Here is a 21,797-nt window from a genome sequence, read left to right on the forward strand (position 1 = left end):
AGGAGGAAAAAAAAAAAAAAAAAGGCACTTATAAATCGCAAAACTTTAGTGTCTCATTGTGAAAGACAAGCAAAATTAAAATGCTTTATAAGCGAATTCAATGTTAAAAAATAAGTATTATTTTCATTCCCAATAATCTGAACTAGAAAGAGCATGTTAAATACAATGAAAGCTATGATGTAGAGCAAAGTTACATAAGACTCCAAGATTTACAACCGTTTCAGAAATCTCTCTTAGTATCTTAAGGCTTCAATTCCAACTCACTTTACCTGCATATTAATGATTTACCTAATGAAACATGAAGATTTAGCATTGCCACAAATACCAGTCTATGAGTCACAACCATTTCCACGAACTCATTTTCACTTAATTACATTTCATTTCATTTTTCATCACCTGTAGGAGCGACATGCCTTAAAAAAAAAAGTTCTTCATTTGGATGCTGCTGTCAGAGTCTGTCACATTTATCCAACTAAGCTCTGAACTGAAAGTCACAACAGAGCACCTGTTCACTGGTTATCATGTTTACTTTAGCTTAGAGAATAGTTTGATTCAAGCCAAACCAGATAAAGGGCCTTATCAATTCTAGGTTGAAAACACTGAAACCTGGTAACTTGAACTTAACTTCTAGATAGCAACTGAAAAGCACACAAAATACCTGGAGTATCGGTGAAGGTATTTCTCCCATGCTGAAGGCTGCATGGAACTGACTTGCAGAGTATTTATTAAATTATTAATCTGCACGAAGCTCCAGTTATCAGTCTCTGAGTGTTTGTCGAATAACACATGAGCTTGCAAATCCACTTGAATTAAAAAACAAAACAAAACACTGTTCTGAAATTCTGTGTTGGAAACAGTGACCATTAAATGTGAGCACTTTTTTTTCTTTACTTTAGGGATCTCTCCCCAGTTACCAGTAAAATCAGTGATCTTCATTCAGAACCTAGAGACAACTGTCATTTTGCTAGCATTATCTATGTTATAGCTCAAATTATATACGTAACATTTTTAATTACTAAATAATTTTTACACACTCGCTTATCGAAGATTGCAACTTTTCCCTGTTTTTGTGCTCAGCCAGTGTTGCTCCAAGCCCACCTCTGAGAGTCAGGAAGCAAAATGCCCATGAAGACCTGCTGCAAAGGACCAAAAATGCATTTACTTAACATGAAAAAATGTACTCAAGAGTTATAGAATAATTCATGTTGGAAGGGACCTCCACGTCTTCTAGTTCAAACTTCTGCTTACAACAATTCCATTAAGCAAAACAAAAATAAAACAAAACAAAACAAGTTGATCCACACAGCTACACAACAGGTTCTCACTATGCACTGGTAAATGAAGTCACAGGACAGCCAGGATGCTGGGACTTCGTGACTTTCTTCTGTACGTCACTTCTCAGGCTGCACAGCCATCAGTGGGGGCAGTTGGGTTATCAGGTTCTGGCAGTAGTGGGTCCCACGGTCCCATTGTCCCCATGCCAAGAATCACCCCAGCTGTGGTCCCCTGGGATGTTAACATGTACAGCCCCAGTATAAGGATGGCATCTTGACTGGCTTTGCGTCCTCATACCTGTTTCTGCATGGAAGTTAAAGGGAAGAATGGTCCCTGTTAGCCCTTAACTCCTTTGCAGTGAAGTGTATGGCTACTGAGCGCTCACAGGAACAAAAGGAGACAGGTTGGCTTCACTTCAGTTGCATCTGAGGAAACAGATATGCAGCAGTCTGCTCAAATTGGATCCCACTGTAGGTGACTGGCAAGCAGTATTCCCTGCAGATGGTGAGAACAGAGAGCATCACCCCTACCACATGAATACAGATGAGAGAACTTTGCTCCCAGAGCTGCCATCTAATCTGGCAGCTAAGCTCACGACATAGCACTTATAGAAATACAAGTGGGTTTCTTACTTCAGCTGCTTTGCAATTTTCAGATAATGTATTTCAGAAAATGGCAGAGAATATTGATGAGAGCCTGACAATAAGCCTTAGAAATTAGCAGGAGCACACAATGATAAAGGTAGACACTTTGTTAAGGTGTATAAAAACAATACTTGTCATGAAATAGCTCAAATCCTTCAGCAGCCAGCTACAGCCACAAATAGGTCTGGGGACCATCTGAATTTTTGGTTCTTTATACCAAATGTCCAAGGTACCATCCAACATTCAGTTTGTCTGGGGGGGGGGAAATACACATAATTAAAATAATTAAAGCAGAAACCACACAGGAAACTATTTTTTTATTCAGCTCTTAGCTGAAATAACTGTATTGGTATCAATATTGACAAATGCGCTCTAAGATGGAAACTAAAGGATGGTCCAAAACGGTTTACACATTGCAACCAATATTAAGAAAAGTCTAGGTTTGGCTGAGCCCATCAGATCAGTAACCAAGCCCATCTGGACTGTTATATACTCTGACAAGTTCTCATGAACACAGGCAGCATGCTTTGCAAGTGCGGGTCCAGTTACCACCTGAAGGGAAGGTTTGATTTGGATCTAAATTTGTCCTCCCTTTGATCAACAGAAAACATTTATTCTGCTACGAAGGAAGATACCTCCTCCAAAAAGCCCTTCTACAACCCAAACCTTGTAATTTTGTAGTTAGCACCAATAATGTGTATCCTGTGGGGCCCCTTCAAAATACAACAGTGTCCAGGTTATGAACATCTGCAGTTTTTATCTATGGATGATGAAACCTGATTATTAGGAATTGAGACACGTTTTAGCTGTTTAAGGGAAGAGGTGTTATAAATATTTAAGTTCCACGTGCATTTGAAAACATATTTCATGACAATTAGTATGTGCTAGAATTGTAAGAAATTGTTTTATTGATTATATTATGAGGAAAAAGAAATAAAGATTTAATATGTTCTTTGTTCAATTTAAGTGTGAACCTGTTCCAAACCAACAAGCATGGAATTCCCCAGTTCAGGGATTCATCCTGTACTTCTCACTCCACTTTCTCTCATGTAAAACCCCCAAATCTGCCTGTACACCTCACAGCAAGGCCACCTAGGTTGCAGTAGTTGGAACATGTGGCTATTTTAACAGGATAAAATTCGCTTAGATTACAAATTCAGACAGGAAATACAAAAGAGAAAAAAACGGGGTGTGTGTAGAGGGAAGCAAGACACTGACTTCCATATGAACCATTTATTGGATACATGCATCATAATGTAGAATTACATGAGCAAAAAAGGCAATCTGTACAAAATTGATTACCCTTTGTTCTCATTTCAACTCTCACCATTAGCTGCAGCTCTGATAAAGGATTCAAGACAAAACTAAAATTCTTTTAACCCAAACTTGATTGATATGCATGCTGATTTGAGTTTGGGCTGTATCACTGCGATAAAAGAGAGCTGGTTTTCACGTCAGTGAAGCAGAGTAATCCTAAAAACAGTTTCAATACTAGAGACTGTGGTTGATACATACATGTAACAAAGCTCATTTTAGCCATTTCTTAAACATCTTCATATGTTCGTATTTTAAGGCACAGGATAAACAAGAACTACATGAAAAGCTATCAGTTGATACTGAGTACATTGACTTGATAATGAAGTGCAATTTTTGCCCAGAGGAAAAGTGGTGTTTGTCCTCGCTACTTCCATACAAACAGAACACTCAGAACCTGGTAACTATGATACAAAGGTTTGCTTCCACTACCAACAATAGGCAATCTTATTCTGATCCAGATTCACTCTCCTAAACATTTCTAAATACTGTGGCATCCATGACTGCTACCTGCCAATCAGAATTATGGAATTTGCATTGTTGCTGAATTACATTCTCTCCATTTCGGATTCCTAAATAGGAACTGCACTTCTCTTACGAATCTATCCCTAATGGGGGGTCCTGAGCTTTTTTGAAAACCTGTCCTCTACAATTTATTCAGTTCCTCACTTTGTGGTATCATCTTGTGTTTACCCAAACACAGCACCTTTTCCCCTGGAGACTTCAGAAGACAAAATACGCGCTCTTTTTGTTCAAGTGCAGACTTCCAACATCAGTCCCCAGACCTCACTTAAGACTTGAAGCACTGTATCAGTCTAACTGCTTATCTGCATGCTTGGGATCAGATTCTGCTGAGTTACTGGCTAAGATGTAATGCAAAAGTCCTTCCACCTCTGGCTGAACCAAGGCAAAAGACAATTGTGCTGAACTACTGCATGCACACCTCTTTCTTAAAACACCTTTTGCTTTTTGTATTTCCACTGCATTAACGATAATTCTGTTTTTTCATTCCTAGCATTTTAACAGAGATCTAGCAAAGAAAATCTGTTTCATAATATATATATTTTAGATGAACAGATGAGTGTATATGTATATAGACACTCATACAATCCAATATAAAGTGAAGCCTTCAAACAGAAACATGTCTTACATAGAACCTCTCTCTATTGCCCAGTCCCTCAGAAAAACAGCAGCAAAATCTATAACGTAGGTTTGTTTGCAAAAATTGTCTTGTACAAAATGTGGCAATAAGAAGGCCATCACTATATAGAGGTGTATGTGTGTCACATCTATGTGAGAAATGTTAAATTGAATTTTGACAAACTGAAGTAAGTCAATTCTTAAACTTGAAAAAGACAAAAAGCTACATCTATGGTAGGCACTTTGGTACATCTAGTAATGTAGGCATATTCTACATCTAGAATTAAGGTTCCATCAGTAATTTTACAATAAAGCTAATTTCAGGAGTTTATTGTTATGCTTTAAAATTCTTTCTTGGCTGAGAGATCATTCTAGAATCTTAGCTAAATAATGTACTTCTTCTGTCTAATTGCATACTTATCCAAGAATGAGGCTGTTGGCTCTGAAAGAGCTCAACTGTTCTCTTGGATTCATAATGCACATTTTTATTTTTTTTTTTTAATAACAGTCTGAGAAAACTTACCAGCAAAAGAAAAATCAGTTCAGGATACAAAAACACCCCATAATTCATAAAACTAGAGCTGTGAGCTCAGCTGTTGAGGCTGATACTCTCCCGTCAACTTGCAACTGTCTACTTTTATCAGTTTGAGTATCACTACTGATCTTGCAGCAGACTATGGCAATGCTTCAGTAGAACGCCATTATTTCTCAAGAAAGCTGTGTGGACCACTGACGTGCATTTTCTTCATGCACCAAACATGCTAGGTAGCAATGAGGCAACTGTAAAGACAGTCACTTTCAACTCAGTTTCACACTTTCTTACATATTGGTGTTCCATTGTAGTATTACAGAAGGTATAGAATAATAAACCATTTAGCATAGTATTCTATAATAAAAAGAACATATGTTTTGTACGTATGCCTACTGTATGAACTTACATTGCACGCCGATTTGTATTCCTTATCGGTGAAACAAGGCAGACAGGACAGTTCTAAATAGAGATTTGTTTATAATACAGTAAAATCCATGTCCTCATGCCTTCAAAGGGTCACGTGTTCAGTACTGTAGAGTACAGGAATAAATAACAAAACCCAAGTGAACCTGTATAACAAACTGTACTGTTTGTAATGTTTACTCCATTAAATGAAAACTCAAATTTATAAATTGTGATTCATGGACCTCTCTTTATACAATATTTATAGAATTCTCATTTCTGTTTATAATATTCTATAGCATGATTTTCCAATAATACATTTATATATAAATACTAAAATGTTAATGTTTTGTACATTTTAAAGTTGCCACACTGGGCCAGAAGCACAATAAAGTAAAAACATTTTTCTGCAGTTTGTTTTTGAAGAATATCACAAAATGATTAACATTAAGACCATTGTGCTGCAAAGACAAAAGAGATTCATTTGAAGAAATTAACATGCATTTAGAAGAAAATACCTATATCCTTTATCTAATTTTCTTCTTAATTCAAACCAGCATGAAAGAATTATAAAAAAATAGTATATATTTACATGGTATAGTATAGCTTGGTGAGATATAAAACAAGGCAGGAAACATCTTTTCACTTTCTAATAAGTATAACCACCATAAAGATGAACTTAAACACAAAAGGTTACTTTACGATTGCACATGACAGTAACGTGGAAAATTGTTGAGCAAATTAAAATACAAAATTTAACAATGAGAAACTGTATGTCTACATAAAATGACCAAGTGTTATAAAATTATTGGGGATGTGTCTAACAACTAAATTGGTAAAGCTATAAAAATAATATTGATACATCTGTGAGAACAATGCTTAAAAAATATATAAAGGTTGGCAAAGGTATGTGTCGGGAATTCCCATTTTCCATGGACCTAGCTTGCACCGTGTGGTCTTGTACCATCCTCTGTTAAGTCATACCTGAAAACAAAGAGAACAAAGGAAAGTGTTTTTACATTTAGCATATATTATTAATACTAATAACATACAAGTTATTAGTATGCAATATTATTATTAATAAAGGAAATATACTTACCACTGGGTCCAGCCTTTAGCAAGTTCTTCAGATGCCAGAGGTATCAATACCTGTGGAAAGTTGAAATTAGTGATTAACACCTTGTCTCTTTCATTCAACATCTTTTAAAGACTAAATTTGACAATCCTGTCAACTACAGGATAAATAATACTATTAATAAACAACATGTTTTACAATCTCACCATCATAGCTAACTTCTATCTGTAGGCTTGTAATACAGTTTCAAACTGCTAGTTTTAAGCTAAAAATCTGCACCCTTAAACTGGTCCCAGAGCACCTCACAAGCATAACTTCTGAACAAAGGATATGGCAGTCAAATGATGTATTTATGCTAACAGACGTCCTTGTAAACAGGAAAATTAAGAACACCATTCGCCATAAACTGAGAGAGATTAGAATCGTGGTCATCCTCTTTACAGAGTTTGAATATGGCAATCTGCATGGGTGTAAGAACACACTGTTCCTATGTGTAGGAAACACAGTGATTTAATGAGTGCCTGTTGAACAGTGAAGGTATAAACACAGTAGCTGGTTCTGGCATTAGGAATGCCTCCAGTAGTTCTTTTTCATGGATCTTCTGGAATTTTAATTACTAAGCATAAATGTGTAATTTTTCTTGTCCTTTAGGTTTGACATAATGCAAAAACTCTCACCGCTGCTGCAAATAAGATGTCTGAACCACCTGTGTTTAAGACCAGCAATTTTGCCAGACCATTTCCTGAGATACCAGTAGTTTTCTACTGGCTGTTATTTAGTTTCTCTGACTGTATAATTAATAAATCAGACATGCAGGGTTATTATTACTTTTTTTTTTTTTTTTTTTTTTTTTTACTGCCAGCCTCAAAACTTACCATTCTCTAGAAGAGATTACTACCTCACAGTCTGATGTAGGTCCTCTCATCCTTAGCACTTCATTCCTTCCTTTACTGAAGCCTGACATCTAAGCCATCTATAATTTTTGAAAGCTTTCTACCTGAATCAGCTATGTCAGTCAACACTAACAAGCTCATTGCACAAGAGAATTTTAATCTTTATATAACAACATACAGTACTAAAGGAATTTGCTTATTTTCAACTTACTTTGCCAAGCAGCCCTTTATCTTTGGACAAGAAACCACCACTGTTCTTTACTGCTACATCTAGTGTTCTTCTCTGTACTTCAGGGAGGGAAACACTGAAATCAAATCTGACAGAAAAAAGTGATGCTTTAGAGAGAATGCTGTAACTGAAGTGCAAGTTCAGTTCCTACAGCAAAACAGCAATTCAAATCTAAAACAAATTATGCCCCTCCCCAAACAAATTCCCCCCAAAAAAGCCTTGAGATAAATGATGAGAGAAAAAATCCCAGTTTTGCCGAAAATTTTTCTTCTATACTTTGATCAATATTAATACCAAATCAACATCAAACATTTGATACTTCTGTCCCATTGCTAAAAGCAACAAACAAAACAAATAAAAGGCCAATCACTGACTCTACAGAGAAGAAAGTGAAGAATCCTACTATCTTGACAGCTCAGCATTATTCTCCAGAATGAAAAGACTGATCAGTCTTGATCTTCATTCCTCTAGAACCAGAGCTCATTTTCACACCAAGGAAACTATCAACTTTTAAGAAAGAACGCATTTTGTTTGCTAGATCTGAAACTTACAGAAAGTAAGGGCAGGATTGCACCGCAACCTACATCTGTTTGTCACTACAGTTTTTAAGCAGCTTTACCGCTTTGCAATACCTTTTACTTTGAAAAGCACAGAAGAACAAATCCTGGGATAAACAGGAGCGAGCTGCAGTACCAGGTGTATCTACCAGAGCCTCTAACTAACAATTTACAGATTTCCTTGGACAGAATGTACTGAAGTGTTTTTTTTCCCCAAACTAATTTCCTATCTATAGAGAATGCTCTTCGTTATTGAGAAGCGATGGGTGAGGGAGGAAGAGGTATGTATCTGAGTGAAACCATCATCAGAAAGCTAAGTACAAAGATAAGGATCTGTATGCAATGAAATTCTGCACAAGCTTGCACAAATCCCAACCTGTTGGTCAGGATTTAATCCACATGGAAATTTCCTGACTCACTGGATGCTGAGAAGTACCACAGAGTAGATTGACCAAGCAATTTGATCATGTACAAACACTGCCTGGCCAGTCCTACAGAGGAGACAAGCCAGCAAACTGGCCAGTCAGAATCTACATCTACATGCTTCTTGTCAAGAAGGCTACATTGGCAATACCAGCCATACTGGCCAACCAAAAGGCACTCATGTTCCAACCAGCTGCCCCAGGAGTGCGTGCTGCTTCTTAGCTACTCACACAAACAGAATGCAACATGGGATAAGGCAGAAGAGAGGAGTGGCTGGTGACAGAGTAAGAAGGGTTATAGTGAAAACAGGTAACAGAAGGATGGAAGGAGCTATCTGTAGAGGAAGAGAAATGTATGAGCAAGTCTGGTGGTGACAACTGGGAGTTTCAACAACTCACCCATTCAGGTAAGCTGAGAAACCTTGGTTTGGCAGCTTTATAATTACATGATATAGAACTACTACACACAGTTTAGAACATACATTTGATCAAACACTGGGTTTAAGGTCTTCTTTGATACATGTGTTTTTCTTCTTCCTGATCTTCTCTTATCAGGCAATAAATACATTCGAACATATGGATCGGATCCTTCTTCAGAAAATGCTATTAGATTTCTGTGACCAGTGAAGAACAAGGAAAAACATTTTTAGAAAATAAATGAGACATTGCTAAGCATGTGTCCACACTACTATCCCTTAATTTAGCACTCTATATTTAAACAAAGTTCACTTCATCACCACATACATATCTTTGATGTTTCCCATGCATGAAGTATCAAACTTGTGGAAAAATATTTCTAGAAACATAACACCCGTTTGAGAATCATCTGCATCTTTATGATAACTGTATTTTAGAATCCTTACATAAATCAGTTCTGGGATATCCTGCACAAAGTATGGCTACATATTGGCTACATTCTAATACATAAAACAGTGGAAAAAAAATCTAAGAACTGCTAAGCAGTAGCTTGTACAAGGTCAGATAAATGGTAAGTAGACAGCAGAGCTGGAAACTTAATGTTTCTTGAATCCAATTCAGTGCTTGCATGTGGCTTTCCAAAAATCATGCTTTTTGTCATTCCATGAAAAAGTCATGCTCTTAGATAAAGATTTTAGACACTTCTGGTAGAAATCTACATACCATTTCAATCTAAAATCTGATATAGGCAAAGGAAAAAACACAGCGAAATCCTCAGTTTTAACCGATTCTGTTGTAAGTCTAGCTCTGTATGATTTTGTATTTACAAATAATTACAGTCAGCATGTCATTTTAAAAGTAATGAAGACCATCCATGCAATCAAACAGTTTAAGAGGGTATGTCAAGATATGACAAAGTCATATATCAAGAACTAAAAATAAAATTTGGTGTCTTATGCTCACCTGCAGGAATGCACTACCACAATCAGTTTGTTTCTTTGTGAACTATGACGAATTGTTAGCTGTATCTGTCCTAATGGAGACTGCCCCAAAGTTGTTCCACTGTGGTGAAAAAGCAGAATATTATACACTTTAAGTAACATGTTTACAGTAAGATCCAACTGAAATTCATTAAGTACTTCAGAACAGTATTTCCAGAAATATTGTATTATCTATTTCAACTGTCACTGCACCAACGTGAAAGACGAGAGAACACAAATGTGAAATCTTCACATCAGTTTCAAATCTTCATCAGTTTCTCATAGTTTAGGCCATTGATCAATAGGCTAGAATGAAATATTCCTGTTCAGTATTTTCTTACTAAAAAAAATAAGAAGAATAAAGGTCAGAGTACCTAAATACATGGGGCTTGCAATAAAGGACCTCCTTAGCCGTAGCTTTACCACTCTTGGCAAATAATGAAGTATTAAATTTGTGTGTTAAATAATAAGTAGTATTTCAACATTTATCATAATTAAGTCTAACCCAGTTTTGGACTAAAAGAGAGACTGACAAAATGAAGACAAAGGACCCTAAAGATGAATAGGGAACTGGAGCACAGAAGCAGGTAGGCTTGTATAGATTGAAGAGACAGTCAACAGCAGATTAAACCATGGTCTTTAATTCCTTAAAACAAACGTTATATTAAAGACTGAGTCATACTCCTCTGAGTACTCTCTGTCTTTCTCTATGAATCTACTTAGATTCATAGAGAAGCTTCCAACTTAAACAGGGATCTAATGGCTTCTGTTCTCCTATTCAGAGTAGGATAGCTGCTCTGCTACCTTGACTGGTAAGTATAGCTGCCCTTTGAGGTAAGTAAAAAAAAAATAGAGAATTTAAGAAATCATAGTTGCAGCAATCCTCATTAACTGAATAACAACTGACCAGTCACTTAGCATTCTTTATAGTCAACTATCCCTCTGTGTAATTTATGAAGAAGACCAGCTATAGTCAGCTTAAATTGGCTTAATGCTAATATGATTCAGTGGTGAAACAAGCAACTACTGGCATGAGTGTGACTAATGTTTTACCAACACAAATCCTTCCTTCTCACCATTCTACTCTTTTCAGCACTACATAGTCAGTGCAGTAATGAGAGCAAGGTGGACTTTATCTTGCAGATCACAACAATGGTGTAGTAACTTCTAATTGCAAAATCTGTCTAACTGAGGTACCAAGAGGAAGCAGAAAGTTCAAAGGCTGATTTTCTAATTCCAGGCTCAATCTGCAACAGGAAAGATATTACTGAAATGCAAATTGAGCTATTTCTTTGGCTGCATAACATTTTCTTATAAAGGAACTTAGATGCATTGCAAAACAAGTAATTAACATCATACTTTTCAAGTTGTCGTAGTCTTTGCCGTAGCTCCTGTGTAGCAATGGGCAGAGATATGTCTGAGGCTATGCTAGGAGTTGGTTCCTTGACTGAGAGGTGGCTGGGAGAATAATTGAAGTTAGAGGCATGAAGACTCGAAGAACTTCGGCTGAGATCTGTTGGCCACTGAGGACTGGCATTGGGAGGCTGACTTTTTTCAGCCACATCTGTCTTTTTATCACTGTCAGTCACTGGGGAGGCTGGAACAGGTTTGTTTGAATCAAGTGGTGGTGAGACAGGAACCTGAGGCTTAAAAGATGATTTTCTTGCATCTTTGGAAACAGACGGCCTTTTTACTTGGGCTGAGTGTTGATGATCTGGAGATCTTGCTTGCTTTTCAAGAGAAAGGACCTAGATACAGTTAAAATACATACAATATTACTATACTACAAAAAAGAGGAATATATTTGTTTTTACAGAGAGTACTTAGTGACAAGTTGTTAAATTAAGACAGTGAACCAGGACCAAAAATTTTGGTCACACTCATTTACAATAGGAAATAGTTTCATATTACAAATATATTACATAAAGTGCCATAGAAAAGAACAAATAACAGAAATTAACAGAAGTGTTCCAAAGAGGTGCCCTGATGTATTATGCAAAAAAATTACCTGGGGGAAAACAAAAACCAACTTTCAAGCATGCAAGCTTTTTGATGAAGTCTCCAATGTACTTGAAAGTTGGTCTGAATTTTTCTAGTACTACGAAGGTACTTCCTTTCTGCGTAAACTTTATTATTTTTTTTTTGACCATGATGACCTCTGTTCCATTTCTGCAAGATAACGATTTCAGTGATCTTACAGTGACTGTAAGATCAAGATTAATTCATAAAAGACTAGCAGGAATTCAGATTCCATACAGTTTCCAAGCCTAAAAACAAGGGGAAACTCAGTCTTAATTAAAGCAGATTACTGTTTTGTTCCAAGAATTTCTGGTTTTGAAATAGAATGTATTTGAATTATAGAATATCTTTGTGTACTTCGTATCACTGCTGGCCAAAGGACACAAGGCATTGTGACAGACAGCCAAGGAGAGGTACCATCTTCTTCATAAAGACAAAGGACCAGAAATCATAATAGTCTTAAATACACTTTCATATATTTACAATGTGAAAAGTTTTAAGAGTACCCTGAGTGCAATCTTCATGTTTATAGTGCTGTTTGGACCAGAGTTGCTCAGGTGGAACCGCTGATGCATAGTTAAATCTTCACTCTCTAGCAACTGACTTAGAGGCAGTTTGAGGTTCCCCAGAGAACACTGGTGCTGTTCATCCCTCACCTGAAAGAACACAGAAGGTAAGTAATGTTGTTATCATCTACTTTGTAAAAAATCACAGAAAGAAAATGAAATGACAGTTTTATTTAAAAAGAAAAGCACAAAAGCACAAGGAACATAGATAGTTCTTCAATCAAGCTTCCCTGATCATAAAACTACTTTACACTGAAGAAGAAAATAGCAAATACACTTCATGCCTACTTTCTTCATCCCTATCTTCTACAGCAAGACATACTAACAAGATAACTACAGCAAGACAACTAACCAACTACATCGACATCTAGAATATATATCTAGTTGATCCCTGATCAAAATATCTGTGGTTTCCTAATGGCCTGTGCAAAATGAGTTCCCATAACTGTTAGAGAAATAGCAACTACGACAGCCCTCATTTACTACATGGATAACATTTCAGCAGTGTAAGGGGATATGGTATTTGGATAAAGCAAAGACTTCCTCAGTATGAGAAAGGTAACAAAATCAGCCATACGTAATGGTATTTCTGCTAGCAATTGAGAAGACTTAAGATTGAAAACAGACATCAAAAATTACTTTTCTTCTCATAGGTTATGTATTTAAATATAACAGTCATCAAGCATGTTCTACTGAAAGACTGGGTATAATATTTTTTTTTATTTTTAATAACATTTCATAGCCTAGTATTAAAAAACAATTTAAGCATAACTGTAATGGTGTTCACAATATAATAGTTATGTCGTAACAGCCTATAACATCTAAATATTTCTACTGAAATGTCTTAAAAAAGAAAGGTATCTAAAGAGTGAGACAATGTACCTCAACTTCAAGATCTTGTCTTTTGGGGTTGTGTACAAAGAAAGTAAAGTTTTCCTCCCATACTGGTTCATTGGTCTTGTATCGAATCTAAAGTCAGAGAACAGAAAGAACAGGACACAGACAAATTGTAAAATATGTTTGTCTAATAAAGCTCTTGTCAAGGCAGTGGAGGGGGGATCTAATCTAATATCTGAAAAGTAGTTATAGACCAGGTGGAGGTACTCATTGACAAGGATACATAATGGCAGGACAAGAGACAATAGCCACCAGCTGCTTCAGGGGAAATTCTTATTTTTCATATACATAAAATTCTTCACCATGAAAACAATAAAACATTGAAATAGGATGCCTGTAGAAGTGGTAGAATTTCCTCTGCTGGAAATACCCATGACAGCTACACAGCACTTTGGTTAATCAAAGGTCCTACTTTAAACTGAAGGTTGTACCAGATGAGCTTCTTGGTCCCCTCCAACCTAGACATTTCTGTCTACGCATTTTCAAATCCTGATCAGTGTTTTGAAGCCTGTGTTTTGCTCACAGTGTTACTTACACAACTACTGTGGCAGGAATCCCAGCTGCAGATCAGAACCTACTATGAAAGGACATTTACAAATCTGGTCTCTACTCACAGACATCTTGAATTAAGAACCCATTCAATACTTGGGTCCTCATCGGAAATTTCAGTTCTGGTGATAACTTTTAGAGCAGTGGATGTGCTCAAGGGCTTGATAGCCAATACCAATCACAATGTGCTACGAAATGTCTGTAGACAGAGACAGGTACAGAGAGCAGGAACTTACCTTACTTTCCTGTGCCTTGTGTCCAACTGACAGCAAAACAAGTGGGTTGGGATTGCTGTTTATTTTCTTTCCTGACTGGTAAAGAAAAAGCAAAAACTTTGTCTTCAGACTAAACTCTTCTCCTAAATGTCTCCTCTGAAACTTAAATGTCTGCATCTTAAAAATACGATTAATTTGCATTCTACTGTATGACTATCTATTATTCTCAGCATTTTATTCAACAGGCTGGAATGGCAGACTGGCTAGTGGCTGGTGAACACATTAACATGAAGGTGTCCAACTTCCCTAAATAAACTAAAACAAAACATTAGAAATAAACAGGAATTTTAGACTCTTTTCTGTTTTCTTTGGATGAAACTGAAAAGGTGCAAATCCTTTAATGAGTATACAACAACGCCCAAAGCCCATGAAGCATAGTTAAAATTGCAAAATGAGTAAGGCATATAGATGGAAGATATGGAAAAAACACAAACTCAGAAAGTTCACTTTATTTACATGGCAGTATTATTGTTAAGCTAGATGTAATACCAGAACATTGATATTCCCCACTTTCAGTCTGGGGAGAAAGAAGATTCACTATGATGTACCTGACGTATATTTCTACAGTTTACCAAATACTCTTTACTAGAGAATCAACCATCTGCCATATCTGAGCCTTGCTCACCAGCTGTATAGCATTACATCAAACTGTGAAAATAAACATCAGTTTAGAAACAAATTACATACACAAAGGAACATTCCCAATAACACATTTTTTCAAAAATTTTCAATTAACTACAAAAATTGTCAGAAAGAAAAGTTAGACATGAAAGTTAATCATCTCAAGTAGGTGTTAATGCAGTTTAAAAGGCCTAGACAGTACAGTATGCATAGTTAATATACTTTGAGTTCTACCTGTAGGAAACTGTAAACAGAAAGTTAGTTAAAATCTACTTTATGCATGTAAGGTCACAAATAATTCAAATAATTTTTTTTTTTTTAATTAATAATGAGTGTATTTTAAGGTAATTTTGGATCTGAATTTATGTTTTTGACATCATACTTCTACTAATATTAGTTGATTTTAATGTGACACTGTGACACACTGCTTATTAACAATAGTTTCCTCTAGAAAAAAAAGCTGGTAGAAATCACTCCTTTCTTGGATGAATGCTGCCTTTCTTTTGTGATTTCTAATAAAAGGTATATAGCCTTAATCAAAGACAACAGCCTACAAGGTCTAAGGAATACAAAGAAAGTCAGATTACATTCCAGCTGACGGTGGGAAAAATGGTAAGAGAAATTTGTTTCATTTTTTCTTCACCCATAAAAAGGTGTCTAAAGCTCCCTTTTTTCATAAAATGAAGAAACTTCACTAGTTTGCAAAAAGACCCTGTTGCTTATTCTCATACATAAATATAAATAATAATAATGCATGCTAAATAGACAGTAACACACCCCTAACATCTGCCACTTTGCTGTTGACAGGATATTCAGTCTACTATAGCCTGCCTATTGTCCAAGTTCCTCCAGCTGAGAACTTGGTTTGTGCCTTCCAAGTTTGCCAGTCAACATGAAGTCTTCCATATCAAAAGGCTGGGCTGAATTTATTCAGCTTTCATATAAAAGATGTAAAAGCTTCCAAAAACATCTAACAGAAAAATGATTAATTCAAAAATACGTAAGACATTGATTTTGTTGGCTAGTCATTCAGAGTTGAGCAGTAAAGTATCAGTATGTAAAAGATGTCTTAGCTTTCATGTCGGCTTTGTTCTTTAAATATTTCTTCACACTAGTTCTCAGGATTAATTTATTTTGGTCTTCTAAAGCAGCCAATGCTCTACTTGACTGATTTAAAATTCAGATTACCACACACCATAGAATTTTACCAGCATCTTGACCATTTCTTGAAATCAGATGGTAAATAAAACTGAATTGCACTAAATACAGATCTGGCATAAGAAATTCCATTCACTGTTGCAAGGAAAGTGTTGCAGGCATTTGTGCACTTCCAATTACTGTTGTGACCTTAAATGGACAACTATATTAGTTTTACCTTTAGGGCTTTCTGAACAGCAGCCTTCTTCAAGCCATCAGGGTTAAATTCTAATGGATTATGCTTTTAAGTCAGGAGAGAATGAACACAGGAAGGGTTAGTAAAGTCATGCAATGAAGCAATTTCATTAGGTTAATTAATTATTACATGAAAACATAGGACCAAAAAAAAAAAAAAAAAAAAAAAGACCACACAAATCTTTCAAACAAAACAATGATGGGATCACTAAAACAAACAAACAAAAATAAATAAATAAAAATGGACAAAGCTTTTTTTCCCCCATATCCTCTCTGAATGTTTGTATTCTGCTTTTAAACTGAGGTACATCCTTTCAATACACTTATCAGTTCTTATCAGCTCTCCTTATCAGCTCTTTTATAGTAATAAAGAACCTTCATAAAACGGATTGTATTGAGAGCTTGCTGTCCTAAGCACTACCTTCTATATTAACCTTTTTAAAATTTGGCTGCATATATTTTCCCAACATAGAAGCTACTGTGGTAAATCAAATGGTTATGTGAAGGAACGCTTTTGTAGGAGGAATTACTATGCTCGAAGTATTAACAAGACATAGATTATTATAAAAAATTTAGTTGTTTGAGACTCTTAACCAGATGAATGATATAAAAGACTGCATGCTGTCTAGAAATAAATATACTTTACTCAGTTAAAGACATGCAAGTAACTAACAGGAGGAGTTTGAACTGATATAGTTCAAACAAAACAAAACACCTGACTGTTTTCCATTAACTAAGCAAAGTTTTGCATTTTATTTTACTAACAATAGATTGTTCTTTAAGTGACACGTGTAAATTACAAAAATAGGATGGAAAATTTTTGATAGCATTCGATGCAAAAGAGGTAATTTCAGGAAATATATTTTTGACATAAAACCTATTTCACAGCAGGATACTTATGTCTGGCTTTTTTACAAGCACATATTTCTATTTAAAGGGAGAATTCTGCTTTAAAGCTGCAATATATGGCAAAAAAAATAATTGCATAGTGGCTTTTGTAAACATGCTGGATGATGAACAGAAAACAAGATAATTAATGCTCTGCCAAAAGAAATGCTTTCATGAAATACAAACTTAGAAGGGACTAAAAATTGAAAAAAGATTTTAAGCTTCATGCAGAAATATTTTTTTTTTTTACATTTTCTTTGGGGATGTCACATCCATATATTGGCCAGCCTGTGTGACAAGATTCCTAGCATTCAGTTTTGACATTTCTGTTTCAGAAGGAACATACAATATAATGAAACTGGGGGGGGGAGGAAGAAGCTTGGCTTTTTTAAACAAATAAATAAATATTTTTGTGTGTGTGTGTAAAATAAAATTAAGCAGTCTTCCAAAAGTACTTATTTAGATATGTTAGGGTCTAAGATTATTGTACTTAAGACCTTCAAACACAGATACTGCACAATATCCCCAGACACATTGATCAAAACGTTTAACTCTCCTTATCATTCAAAGGCTTTTTAAAGCCCTACTGGTATGTTCCTTGCTGGAATTTAAGCTTTTTGTTCTTTGATGAACATGAAAAACTCTCTGCAGCAGTCTTGTGTCCTTTCCTTCCTCATTTTTTTCTCCTAAGGCTCAGCGCATTCTTGTTATTCTTTCTCTGCTGGTCATGTTTTCTAGCTTACTCATTATCATCACTGCTGCCCTCCAGATTCATTTTAGTTGGTCTCCATCCTCAATAGCTGTGTCCAAAATCAGGGCCTTACTAATGTCAAAGCAGAACAGAAGGATTAGTCCACACATCTTAGAGGCGAGGCTACACTCCATTCTATAGTCAAGATGGTATTTATGTTTTGTAACAACATGATACAGCATGACTACAGATCTATTCCTGTCAGACAGCCCTTCTTATCCCATGTTAATATGGGATAACATGTCCTCTTTTGAAAAGCACCTAATTTTTCAGATCATACGTGCAGATCATCAGTATCATTTTAATTTATAAACTGCCCCTCAAACTTACTGGCCATCCTTCCCTTGCATTTTACCTGCAAATGCAATACACAGTTTTTCCCCTATGTTATTGTTCCAAGGGGTTTTAAAAGCCCAAAACAAACCTCTGTCATCAATTATAAAGGTAGGCAACCAGTGATTCCTGGCTATTGCACAAGTCTCAGTTCCTCTGGAATCATAGCAAGGAAGGCCAACAGGGATACCAGCTGGGGCAAATATGTTTAAGCCAGACTTCGGGTTTCAAGGGAAGGAGCTGCAGGTCCATGAGGAAGGTGGCTGAAAGGCTGGGAGGGAGGAGACTAGGAGAAGAAATTGGAGTATTCAATAAAAAAAAAGGAAAGGTCTTGTCTTGGATTACAAAGTTGTCTTGCTATGGTTCTGAGCATCTCTGAGTTACATGAAAAGGGGACAGTTATCCAAGAGTAATACTGACAACTAACACAATGAAATAAATCCAACTTCTGGTTAGTACTCTCTAATGGCTAATGACTTTTGCAGTAAATCCTAGTATAGCAAGGCCATAAGTTATATGGCACCTAACAAGCTGTTTTATTATTAAGCCAAATGCTATTTTGATACGCTGTGGTATGCAACTCATTACTTATGCTAACTCACTAACTTTTTTCTTGGGCTTCGAATGGTGCTTTAGAAGTTTCTAAATCTCTCAGCTGATAACCAGAAGACAGTGACTGACCTGGAAGAGCTGATTTAAAATACAGATAATTTAGATGTTATATATATATACACACTAAATTAATATGTATATATATGACAATATATCATAAAACTAGTATTATGTACTTCTGGAAATTATACTAAGAGCACAGTTCATAATCCTTAAGATAAATCAAATTTAGATGGGTAAACGTCTGAATTAGGTGCCATGAATCTAGGTTTCCAGCAGTCAATAAAAACAACCAGAAAGAATCTGAGCATTCAGGGCTTTGTTTGTTCCTCCCCTGCAAATGAAGTAAAAGCCCTTTTTAACAGCCACCAAACACATCCACAACCCCCCAAAATAACTCAGACATGTCAGTTAGATACCTGAACTTAGAGGTGTGTGCATAAGACATTTAAAATGATGGGCAGTTCTACAACTGTTATCTCTAGGCTATGACAGTCCTCTCCTCTCTCCCACCTTCCAGCCATAAATTGTCCCTTTGCTTGCTGCAAGACTGGTACCCAACAGCAACTGCAGAACAAGCCAGCTGACAGTGTTGTTGGAGAAAACCCAAACATAACTATCTTAAAACAGTTCCACCCTGACTTGCAAATAGCTTCATGGATTTGGAAAGTTTTGTCCTGTGTCTCATTAGGTGCTGTCATATCTAGATGAAATGTTCTAACAATGACATCAAGTCGACACTTTTATCAAACTTTTTTTTTTTTAAATGATATATCTATAGTTTTTATAATTAAAACAGCAACTAATCAGTTTTAGCACCAAGAGAACTAAACCATGCAGTATGTGGTTTGAATCCTTATGACACCAATAAATTACACGTGTTTCTCCAAAAATATAAGTATCTATGATTAAGAACTGTGTATCTTAGTCATTAAATTTTATTCGATTTGGTTAGTAGATGCAAAGTTTTTTGATACTGGAAAATGAATCCCTACAAAGAAACTAACTGAAAAGACCAAGAAAATGATTTGGTTTTGTTGGTTTATTGGAGGGAGAAGGAGGAAGAATGTTTTCAAATCAAAGTTTATGATACGAATGAAAAGCAGCCATCTACAAATTAAATCTGCACAATCTGCAGTGGCATAACAACCTCCCTGGCAAAAGAGTTCTTATTCTGAACAAACTCCTATTCTTTCTGGGAATACCAAGGTTGTGTTTACAGACTTAGGTGTAAGTATTCAGAGGCTCATTAGTTTACAATAATCTCCTATCACTAAATTAAAGCAAAAATATTAACTTTTGGTTCTCCCTAGCCTGGATTTTCCTGACTACAGACTAATTTGGAGAAAAAAAAAGAAAAGAAAAAAAAAAAGGAGCTTGGGAATTTGCAAAACAAGGAGCATCATGGAGTGAAACAGAATTTACAAGGGAATTTATAGTTTGGGATGCACAAAGAATCACACCCATTTTTAGCTCAATACTTGAACCTGTGTGGAAAGGTTGCAAGTTCTTAGAAATGTTGAGTGCATCACCATTAAAGATTCTGAGATGCTGGCTGTAGTATTTATTACATTTTCTTTCCTTTACAATAAAAGCCAACAATTGCCAGCACACAGCATACTAGTATAGTATGCATTTTGTTTCTCAATGAATCACCAATTTAAGTTAAATGTAAAAGCTTTTACAACAAACTTATCTTGGGTTTTTATCATGAAAGGTTAATTACTTACCCAATGATATGCTGATCAATGAAATTTAAATAGCCTTTAAAATGCAAGAAAAATAGCACAAAAAAAACAATGCACACTTGTTGAAACCATGCAGCAAAACAAATTGCATGCTCTCAATCCACTAGAGTGAGTGGCTTTAGTAGCACTAATACACACTCTGGCAGATAAAAGGTACAATACAAATAACACCAGAGAACTCACAAATAGTGCTCTATAGAGTGAGGTAGTGTTTTCACAAAAGACTAGTCCCGATGCTCTCCTCTCTTTTAAGTATCCACACCCAAAGTTTCCCTCGTAGATACTCTTAGGAAGATGGAAATGGAAGGAGAAAGCAGAGTGATGGGATTGTGGCAGAATGAATGCATAAGCAGCTTTACTACACAAGAAAGTTAAAGAAGACAGTCAAAGGATTCCAGAGAAAACAGCAGATAACAAAAATATTTGTCATTATGAACGGTTTCAACAGTTAAACAACTTTCTGTAGCACGGCAACTTGATATTTTTTTTTGCTTTTTTATTAATTAATTATTGAAATATATTAACACAACTTTCCTGGTTTATTCTTGGTAGTTTGGATTTATATGGCAGTTCCAACTAAGTTTAGAGACCTGACTTCTAAACCATTTCTATTTCACATAAAACATATTTCTGATAAATCATCCTAATGCTCACAAGCTCACAACTACAATGCATTTGTGAAAAAAAAAAAAAAAGTCTGATAGGGATCCACTGTAACTCAAACACAATAAGGCTGATGCTAAATCTAAAATGTATCAGTGATCAGCAATAACTTAAAAAAAATCCGTTTTGAAGGCAATAAAAAGTTCTTATTCATCCAGAAAATATTTCATTTTTATCATAAAAGCTGTGGACAAGTCTTCAAAACTATTAATAAATAGCATAGTTCTAAGTGAGACTTTGTTGTCTTTTAACCTTTTGTTCCCCATAAATATAAACAATCCAAAAAAAGCAATTTTACTATTACACTACAGCAACCCTATCAATGAATATGAACACAACTTGAGAAGCTAGCCTGTTTAGCCTATGTTTAATCTTGTAATTGTTGTTCCATATCGCAATCAAATGGACATAAAAAGAGCTGTATTCACTATAATTTTCTGTATTTTGTGTAGGAATTCCCTTACATGATCTAATTATTGTCATTACAGAATCTATAAAAATCCTTTCAGTCCTGCCACAAGAAGCTGTCCTCCCATGGTATTTTCCCTCCAACCCAATTGTAATGCCTTTTCCTATCTGTTCCTGGACAATTTGAATTTAAAA

The 21,797-nt window shown here is 35.7% G+C and overlaps 1 protein-coding gene across 3 annotated transcripts in view; it reads right to left on the reverse strand.

Annotated features, from left to right (window-relative positions):
• Nucleotides 1-3,137: 3,137 nt before the first annotated feature.
• The window catches only part of ESYT2 (extended synaptotagmin 2), an 80,569-nt gene continuing 61,909 nt past the window's right edge, over nt 3,138-21,797 (reverse strand). Inside the window, exons 14-24 of one of the 3 annotated variants that reach the window (XM_084510021.1) lie at nt 20,715-20,816; nt 16,183-16,245; nt 14,148-14,222; nt 13,348-13,434; nt 12,406-12,555; nt 11,240-11,628; nt 9,864-9,962; nt 8,966-9,097; nt 7,487-7,592; nt 6,407-6,456; nt 3,138-6,291 (exon numbers count right to left, since the gene is read on the reverse strand). In XM_084510021.1, coding sequence (XP_084366147.1) covers nt 6,246-6,291; nt 6,407-6,456; nt 7,487-7,592; nt 8,966-9,097; nt 9,864-9,962; nt 11,240-11,628; nt 12,406-12,555; nt 13,348-13,434; nt 14,148-14,222; nt 16,183-16,245; nt 20,715-20,816 — 1,299 coding nt within the window. In that variant the 3' untranslated portion in view covers nt 3,138-6,245. The remainder of the gene's footprint in view (nt 6,292-6,406; nt 6,457-7,486; nt 7,593-8,965; nt 9,098-9,863; nt 9,963-11,239; nt 11,629-12,405; nt 12,556-13,347; nt 13,435-14,147; nt 14,223-16,182; nt 16,246-20,714; nt 20,817-21,797) is intronic. The other 2 variants (XM_084510022.1, XM_084510023.1) reach the window with 2 other exon arrangements.

Source organism: Aythya ferina, assembly GCF_964211825.1.
Source record: "Aythya ferina genome assembly, chromosome: 2".
In the NCBI taxonomy this organism is placed as follows: domain Eukaryota; kingdom Metazoa; phylum Chordata; class Aves; order Anseriformes; family Anatidae; genus Aythya; species Aythya ferina.